We start from the raw sequence: 10,000 nt of genomic DNA, 5'->3' as shown, positions 1-10,000 counted from the left end.
CACTTAAGAGTTTTAATGGCACGTTTGTCCGGATGAAGAGCGCAAAATAGCATGATAAAGCATCTAATGTATTTTTTAATGTTTACATATAATGTGCAATTTGCAATGACTATGCACAAGGCTCATTCAAAAAGAAGAGTTGGAACCGTTTTGAAAAATCACATTTTTGTCCATTCATCACTGCACATTTACTAACGTGACCAAACGTCCTGTTTTCTTAGGACATGTCCTGTTTTCAAGTCCTGTCCTGGCCGTCCTGGTTGTTTTTTATAAAGTGAAAAAACTGTCCTGGTTTTCATTATGTACCATTGCGCCATTAAATTGACCAACACTCCCAGCGCCGGCACTCCCCAAGGGTCCAAGTCAAGTCAAGTCTCAAGTCTTTTAGGTCCAAGTCAAGTCAAGTCTCAAGTCTTTAGGGTGCAAGTCAAGTCAAGTCTTTATGGTCCAAGTCAAGTCAAGTCAAGTCTTTATGGTCCAAGTCAAGTCAAGTCAAGTCTCAAGTCTTTAGGGTGCAAGTCAAGTCAAGTCAAGTCTTTATGGTCCAAGTCAAGTCAAGTCTTTATGGTCCAAGTCAAGTCAAGTCAAGTCTTTATGGTCCAAGTCAAGTCAAGTCTTTATGGTCCAAGTCAAGTCAAGTCAAGTCTTTATGGTCCAAGTCAAGTCAAGTCAAGTCTTTGAGGTCCAAGTCAAGTCAAGTCTCAAGTCTTTAGGGTGCAAGTCAAGTCAAGTCAAGTCTTTATGGTCCAAGTCAAGTCAAGTCAAGTCTTTATGGTCCAAGTCAAGTCAAGTCTTTATGGTCCAAGTCAAGTCAAGTCAAGTCTTTATGGTCCAAGTCAAGTCAAGTCTTTATGGTCCAAGTCAAGTCAAGTCAAGTCTTTATGGTCCAAGTCAAGTCAAGTCTTTATGGTCCAAGTCAAGTCAAGTCAAGTCTTTGAGGTCCAAGTCAAGTCAAGTCTCAAGTCTTTAGGGTGCAAGTCAAGTCAAGTCAAGTCTTTATGGTCCAAGTCAAGTCAAGTCAAGTCTTTATGGTCCAAGTCAAGTCAAGTCTTTATGGTCCAAGTCAAGTCAAGTCAAGTCTTTATGGTCCAAGTCAAGTCAAGTCTTTATGGTCCAAGTCAAGTCAAGTCAAGTCTTTATGGTCCAAGTCAAGTCAAGTCTTTATGGTCCAAGTCAAGTCTTTGAGGTCCAAGTCAAGTCAAGTCTCAAGTTTTGAGGTCCAAGTCAAGTCTCAAGTTTTGAGGTCCAAGTCAAGTCTCATGTCTTTGGGGTCCAAGTTATGTCACGTCTCAAGTCTTTGAGGTCCAAGTCAAATTAAGTCTCATGTCTTAGGGTCCAAGTCAGGTCAAGTAAAGTCTTTAGGTCCAAGTCAAGTCAAGTAAAGTCTTTAGGTCCAAGTCAAGTCTTAAGTCTTTAGGGTCCAATTCAAGTCAAGTCTTTAGGATCCAAGTCAAGTCAAGTCTCAAGTATTTAGGGTCCAGGTCAAGTCACGTCAAATCTCGGGTCTTTAGGATACAAGTCAAGTCTTGACCACTACTCCAATTTACAACTATTTCAGATATAAGCCAACCAATACTTTCCAGACATGTTCACAAGTCCCTGCAGTCCAAGACAAGTCTTATGTCTTTGAGGTCCAAGTCAAGTTAAGTCTCAAGTCTTTGAGGTCCAAGTCAAGTCAAGTCTCAAGTTTTGAGGTCCACGTCAAGTCAAGTCTCAAGTCTTTAGGCTCCAAGTTACGTCAAATCTCAAGTCTATAGGGTCCAAGTCAAGTCCCAAGTATTTGAGGTCCAAGTCAAGTCAAGTCTCAAGTCTTTAGGCTCCGAGTCAAGTCAAGTCTCAAGTCTTTAGGGTCCAAGTCAAGTCTCAAGTATTTGAGGTCCAAGTCAAGTCAAGTCTCAAGTCTTTAGGGTCAAGTCAAGCCTCAAGTCTTTGAGGTCCAAGTTACGTCAAATCTCAAGTCTATAGGGTCCAAGTCAAATCTCAAGTCTATAGGGTCCAAGTCAAATCTCAAGTCTATAGGCAAGGCAAGGCAAGGCAAGTTTATTTGTATAGCACATTTCATACCCAATGGCAATTCAAAGTGCTTTACATAGAAATTAATTAAAACAGTGGTAACAAATGCATGAGAAAAAAAGAATACCATATGGACGAATAAAAAATTAAGAACAAGCATAGTTAAAACAGTCTCAAAGATAATAATAGTAATTCAAAAAAATAATAATAATAATACAAATAAGATAAAATAAAATAACATGGTCAGATTCACAATAATGGTCTGATATAAAAATAAAACATTCTTCAGTTTACAGCCTACATACATGTACCATCTTAATTAGAACACCTCTCATTAATTTCTTTCTCAAACACGTTCATAACATCCATTTTAATCACTATTCCCTGATTTTTACTCAGTAACCTTCTTGTTAAAACCCTTACTCACTCATCATACCCTCTACAGATTTACACACACTCAAACCTTATTGTCAAACTTACTATTTCCATCAAACCCAGTTTTCACTCATCATATTTAACTCAAAAGAACATATAAAATAAACAATAACCAAAGATAATAACAAAGGTAAACTAAAACAATTAAAAAAGAATAAAGAGATAAGATAGGGTGCAATCAGTCGGACATACAGTGCTCAGAGCTCATTCAGTAAATGCACAGCTGAACAGATGTGTTCTGAGTCTGGATTTGAATGTGGCTACTGTTGGAGAACATCTGATCTGTTCAGGAAGCTGGTTCAGCTGCGGCTGGCACAATAGCTAAAAGCAGACTCTCCTTGCTTTGAGTGAACTCTTGGTATTTCTAACTGACTTGATCCTGCTGATCTGAGTGATCTGTTGGGTTTGTATTTAATCAGCATATCTGCGATGTATTGAGGTCCTAGCTCATTGAGTGATTTATAAACAAGTAATAGTACTTTAAGGGTCCAAGTCAAGTCAAGTCTCTGAGGTCCCAGGCAAGTCTCAAGTCTTTGAGGTCCAAGTTACATCAAGTCTCAAGTCTTAATGGTATAATAAAGATGTATAATCAAACATGTAGTATAATACTGTATAGTAATTGTTCACATTAACCCATGTAGATGTTGTATGAATTTCAGGTCATCTCAACATGTGATTCAGTTTGATGTCGTCTCCGGCGGGGATGCCACTTTCACAAGAGAAAGTTCAGATGTTAATTTCCTTTGTTTTCTCAGAGAGTCATAAAGATCTTAGATCAGTACATTTTTCACAGTCAATGCAAACTCCAGCTATGCAAATGAGGCTAATTATGAATCCAATCAGATTAACAGAAAAGTGTGGGTGTGTTTGTGCATCACCTGTTTGCACAATTCCTTTAGTGAATTGCATGCAAAGATAATGCGTGCATCAACGTCATCAGTAGCCATAATTCATTAATACTACATTCCTGATCACATAAGAGTAATATTGTCCAGTCTTACCGCAGGTGAGATGGTGTTCCTGAAGGCTGCGGAGCTCCAGTCCATGGAGACGGCTCGGATACACACACACAGATTCATTACCCAAACGCACGGAGTGTATCCTGACCCATGACAGCAACCAGCGCAGCTGACAATCACAGAACAGAGAGTCTGTGCCCACGCTCCTGGAGACACACAACAAGCTTTAAAACCTCATTCATATTCAGGGATATTAACGATTTAATGCACTGACATTATTGGATAACAACAGAATTTATACTGAACTGAATAACAATGGCACAGTTATTGAACTGAACTGAATCAACATTGAACTGAACTGAATCAGCGTTGACTTGAACTGAATCAACATTGGGCTGAACTGAATCAACATTGAATTGAACTGAATAACAATGACAGTTATTGTTGAACTGAATCTAATCAGCATTGAACTGAATTGAATCAACACTGAAATGAATCAACATTGAACTGAACTGAATCAGCATTGAACAGAACTGAATAAGCCCTGAATTGAATCAATATTGAACTGAATCAACATTTAACTGAACTGAATCAACACTGAACTGAATCAGCATTGAACTGAACTGAATCAGCACTGAACTGAATCAACATTGAACTGAACTGATTTAGCACTTAACTGAATCAACACTGAACTAAATTGAATGAATGCTAAATTTAATCAATATTGAACTGAACTGAATCAATATTGAACTGAACCGAATCAACATTGAAATGAACTGAATCAACATTGAACTGAACTGAATCAGCTTTGAACTGAAATGAATCAATACTACATTTAATCAACATAGAACGTTGAGTTATGCATATAACTGCTGTTCCCAGAAGGAGGGAAACGAGGTACAACACATGACTATGGGATATCGCGCTCTAGCGCCATCTGCTGAAGACACCTTTATTCACGCCTGAAAGGCCAATGACGCATGACGACGTGGGCGGGGTCACCTGCCCACAGCATATAAATGCGGTCGTATGCGTCATCCCCTTTGTTCAGTTCAGCTCTTCACCGGGCCTCCGACTGCGCGGGGCCCAGAGGTGTTGTACCTCGTTTCCCTCCTTCTGGGAACAGCAGTTATATGCATAACTCAACGTTCCCATTCAGTCGGTTCACTCGGTACAACACATGACTATGGGACATATATACACGCCCTGCGAACTTGCTGAACTAAACGTAAGGGACCAGCACCGCCACATATCCCATTTCCCAGGGAAAAAACGGCCTGTAGTTAACGCCGGGTAAACCGGACAAAACGTGCGCAGTAATGCCTAGCTGGCATCCGCGCAAAATCTCAAACCAAGCCCCTAAAATGTTCATGTCCTCGCAGAGTGCTCACACCCTTCCAGGCAGAACCAACTCCATACATGCTATAGAAATAGCTTGTATAATCCCATGTGAAAGACATCGCTTAGATAGCGGCTCCCCATGTGCTGAGTTGGAAATCATGACAAAAAGGCTGGTCAGGCAAGTGCATAGCCTACAACTGCCCAATGCACCTGTGTACAACTTGCAAATGGCACAAGCACAAAGCAAGTCTCCTGTCTTCCTCCGAGTCAGAGATTTTACAAGGCAGGCCGCTCGAACGAGAGCGTATACTACCAACATGCCTTTTAGGCATATCCACCACGTTTGGGCGCAACACCACCAAGCACAGCTTGGGAGCCATCAATAGTGCATGAGGATCACCAAACGTGCTTCACTGATACCAGTACCAATGAAAAGGCAGCATCCTTATATTCAAAGATTTCTAAAGGCTCAAACAGAGGTTTACAACTAGCCTCCAGAGTCCAGACCAACCATCAGGTCATGACGGCACCATTACGGTTTGTAACGAGCCTAAAAACGCAGACCCAAGCTCCAGGTATACTTTGGATGTCTGCGTTCTGCGTACCATCCGCGTGACATAATTATTGTCAACAGGAGGGTCTACAGTGCGCATACCACAGCTTACGAGTGACTTGCACAAAGTTCACTTAGAAACACACAGTCTGTACTCAAGCCGAAAACATCCGTCAGCATGCAACCTTAGACGGACACTGCGCATACCACAGCGCATGTGCAAGAACAACAGAGGTGACAGAAGAGTCACAAATATTATACTGCACGCGTATTGAACTCGGCCATCCGTGTTCATTCGATTGTGCCAGAGACACGTCTGGATGTGGAAAATGAATTATACCCGGGCCTTTATGGCCAAAAAAGTATATATTTGAAAAGCTCACACTCTCAAATGTGTGCGAGATAGAGTGGAATGCGAGAGCTCCTCGGCAGTCCATGAACTGTCTGTGTGAAGTAATTATCAACATCAGAAGAGGTGCACACACAACCACACACGTGAGTGACATGAATTATGTAGCACGTTTCCCACGTACTATCGTACACTCAAAGCACTTTGCGCTTATTTCCGGGATCTCTCCTCAACCACCAGCGGTATACAGCATCCTCGTGGATGATGCGACGGCAGCCACAGTACAATGGCGCCATTGTGCGCTCATCTCCCACCAGCTAGAGGTGGAGAGGAGGGCCAAAAGCATCTTTCCACTAATGTGGCCAATAAAGTATACTTTGAAAACTCACGCTCTCGACTGTACTCGAAACGGAGTGAAATATGTAGTATGCCCGGACCCTTTTGAGGAACCAAATATGCACGCTTAAGCGCAGCACCATTAATGCCCTCGTGAACACTGAATCACCCAATAGACTTCCAGTATGGAATGGGGGTGATTTCTTTCGGAGAAGAAACCAGTAACCCCTCAATCAGGCACTGATACGGTGATACAGATCTTCACCTGCACCAAACTTCAAACAAGCACTAATTTGACATAACATGGTGCGCTTCAAAAAATGCAAGCGCCCTGTTTTGTCGCTATAATCAGATTCTCCTTCTGTCAACATGTAGGTCCTGGAGACCACAGTTCCCGTTAAAGGGTAAAGAATCTGCGTCCTGCCTGGGACAGCAGGTCCCTGCGTAGGGGAAGACACTATGGTGTCCAGCAGTGACATGGTACTCGCGTTTGTCGCTTACCCTGTCTTTGCCAGCCAGCGAGGGGCCATATTTAGTGCCAGACTCTCCTGAACCACTCTGTCTAGAGTAGGCTGTCAGTATGTCTTGGTTAGAACTGGAGCTTAATCAGCTCCAAGCTTGGAGAGACTGTGTATGGTAAATGGACTGCATTTAGCACTTTCAACAGACCCTATGGCCATCCAAAGCACTTTACATGTTGCCTCACATTCAACCATTCATACACCAACGGTGATGTCAGCCATGTAAGGTGCCATCCAGCCCGTCGGGAGCAGCTGGGATTAGGTGTTTTGCTCATGGACACCTCGACACTTGGTCAGGTGGACCCAAGGATTAAACTGCCAACCTTCCGGTTTGTAGACAACCTACATGAACCACTGAGCCCCTGCTGCCCGAGAGAAACATGTACAGTATAGTCTTGGGCCATGCGACAGGGCATCCACCCCCAGGGGGTGCTCCTGTCTATTGAGAATAACAGCTCGCAGCGCGTGTTATTCGTGGACGCAAACAAAAATCTACCTCGGCACTGCTGAACCGAGCCCAGATCTGTGCCACTATTCGAGGGTGCAGGCGCCACTCTCTGACTCGTGGTCCCCCTCTGGACATTAGGTCCGTTCCAATATTCATACGGCACGGGACCTACATTGCCCGGAGTCCCGTTAAATGCTCGCTGGCCCATATCAGGAGCGTCCGTGTCAGTTGTAACAGAGGAAGAGAGCGAGTACCTCCCTGTCTTTTTCTATACGACATTACTGTCGTGTTGTCCATTCCGACAAACACATGTCTGCCTTTTAAGTGCTGAGCAAAGTGTTTTAGTGCCAGAAGAACCACCTGCAACATCATTTGTGTGACACTCTTTCCGGCTGCCGGCCACTCTCCTTACAGAGTTGCCCTGGCACAGAGCTCCCCATCCCTGTAGTGACGCATCCGTCATCACCACTATACGTGATGTAGCTCTCCCTAGAGGAACCCCATCTGCCAACAGACCCGGGGATGCCCAGGGGATCAGAGCTCGAACGCACAACGGGATTATTGTCGGTCTGTTCTAATGCCATGCGGCATTCAGACCAGTGCTCGGCGCCCATCTCTGGAACGCATGGATAAAGAGGAGACAAAGCCGGATGACTGCTATCATCAAGGCCATGAGCCCCAGCAGTCTCAATCTTGTACGAAAACACACTTGCATGCCCCACTGAAACCGATTCAGGCAGCTGTGAACATTTTTGACTCTTCGTACTGACAGCATAGCTGTCTTCTGTACTTAATCCATCTCTAACCCGAGATATGAACTCCGTTGACACGGAACCAATGGGCTCTTTTTTTTTTTTTGACATTTATTAAAAAACCCAGAGATCGTAGATGGAAAACAAGCTCCTGTGTTTGTAACAATGCTTGTTCCCTGCTGTCTGCGGCCAGGAACAGGTCGTCCAAAATAGGCGAACACTCATGCCCTGATGACACAGTGGAGCCAACGCCGCTTCTGTATGCGAGGTACAGGTCGAACGGCGAGTGACATACTGCAAGCACTTTTGAGCTTGACACAATAACCTTGACACAATTGGGTTTTTTTTTTTTTTTTTTTTTTTTAGGAGGAGGAATTAATGTTGAAATACCTCTTCCTCCATCTTTCCTTGTGTACTTGTAAACTGAAATAGCCATTTTGCTGAGGAAAGCACGGATTTCCCCTCAATAGTGGGGAAAAACCCTCTCGACCAACGAAGTTGCGATTACTCCGCCGAAACAGAGGGGGCGCGAGAGAACCCGCAGCCCCACTGGAATCGTGCGAAGAAGCCACGGTGTTGTTAGTGCGCACGCACGCCACCGTTTTGACTTCGAGGCGGGCAGCGAGGATTCCCAGGCATCACCTGTGGAACACCGCTGCAAAATGCATGACCTTGCATTTTTCCTCCTCTGTTAGTACAGAATATGAGGTTAGCTGCTTCAGTGCATTCTGATTGTTTTGACAAATCAACACATGAGGTTTTGTTATACACAACATGCTTAAAACTGAACCCGCTATTCTGCAGGGTTACTTCTACAAAAGATCGGCAGGCGAGTTTGCACCGCTGATTTTACTGGAGTCAAACAAGCTTCTCTGTATCATGGCAGGTTACTGCCGACAAACCTTGTTGCCGCTCTAATACAGGCCATGCAAGGACCATCACTTCGCTTCCACCCACTTTGGGGGGACCGCGATCTGCCCTGCTTGAATATTTATAGCGTCAGAGCATTTCTCGCTTGCATCCAGCGAGACCGAATCCCCCTGTGAACACTACACTCGATCGTCCCAAGTTTTAGTGGCCTCCGACCCGGTGATCACCACCTGAAGACAGGAGCGGGCCTTGTTTGGCCACTGCCCCGCTAAGCGGAACGATAGAGCTGCCGGTAGAGCGCAGCATGCACTGCGGTTGGCGAGCTCTAGCCTAGCCGCCCAGCGCGGACAATTCCAAACACACTAGACAGTGTGATGTATACCTGAGTATACCCTAAACACCCACATGTCATAGTACAGGGGCGGGTATCCAGATATTTCTTCTGAAAAGGAGTATTAGCCATTTGTTAGTTGTACTAAACTCAAGCTAAACACTTGTAACGTTATGCCTTTCCTTCAACAAGAATCACCACTGAGGGTTATCGTGTGAATGTGGCTTAAGTTTGAACGTTTTGTTTTGAGAAAAACTTATTAGCCTTAGTTAGCATAGCTAAACTTGTTGCTAAGAAGCTTTCTCTTAGACCTTCATTTCGACAAGAATCACCACTGTGGGCTTCCCTTGCGAAAATGTGGCGTGATGGTGTTCTAGCAGCACGGTGAAGAGCTGAAGAACAAAGGGGATGACGCATACGACCGCATTTATATGCTGTGGGCAGGTGACCCCGCCCACGTCGTCATGCGTCATTGGCCTTTCAGGCGTGAATAAAGGTGTCTTCAGCAGATGGCGCTAGAGCGCGATATCCCATAGTCATGTGTTGTACCGAGTGAACCGACTGAATGGGAACTGAACTGAATCAGCATTGAACTGAATTTAATCAACATTAAACTGAACTGAATCATCACTGAATAGAATCAATATTGATATGAACTGAATCAGCACTGAACTGAATCAATATTGAACTGAACTGAATGAACATTGAACTGAATTGATCTTAATAATGGCACTATTGTTTTAGAGACAAAATCCAAGTAATGCACTTTTTATTCACATCTTTCACACAAACATTTACATAAAAATATGTGTGTGGGAACTGATTTTTGCAGTTTAGCTCCAGTATTTATTAAAAAGAAAGTTTTTCCGTACAGTATTTCGTTTTTCATAGTACAATCATATCATGACCCAGTTTAAAATAGTGTGTGCAAATCTTACAGCGCTTTGAGGGAAGGTGTGTGTGTGAAAAGCCCCTCCGGCAGTGTGGAGAAAATATTCCCAGACAGATTCCTGAAAGACACACAAACCTGTCTGACAATTCATGCCAAAGCATTAAACACAACTAGAACATCAATTATTAAAGATAAACAGC

General features: G+C 43.7%; 1 protein-coding gene across 1 annotated transcript in view; it reads right to left on the bottom strand.

The window, feature by feature from the left end:
* LOC137044903 (adhesion G protein-coupled receptor A3) overlaps positions 1–10,000 on the bottom strand; it is a 268,199-nt gene that overhangs the window by 212,646 nt on the left and 45,553 nt on the right. The window contains exons 6-7 of the mRNA XM_067421283.1: positions 9,847–9,919; positions 3,450–3,613 (exon numbers count right to left, since the gene is read on the bottom strand). Of these exons, the coding sequence (XP_067277384.1) occupies positions 3,450–3,613; positions 9,847–9,919 (237 nt within the window). The remainder of the gene's footprint in view (positions 1–3,449; positions 3,614–9,846; positions 9,920–10,000) is intronic.

This window comes from Pseudorasbora parva, chromosome 17 (genome assembly GCF_024679245.1).
Source record: "Pseudorasbora parva isolate DD20220531a chromosome 17, ASM2467924v1, whole genome shotgun sequence".
Classification (NCBI taxonomy): domain Eukaryota; kingdom Metazoa; phylum Chordata; class Actinopteri; order Cypriniformes; family Gobionidae; genus Pseudorasbora; species Pseudorasbora parva.
Note: the sequence above shows the minus strand (reverse complement) of the source record. Positions and strands in the feature narration are given on the sequence as shown.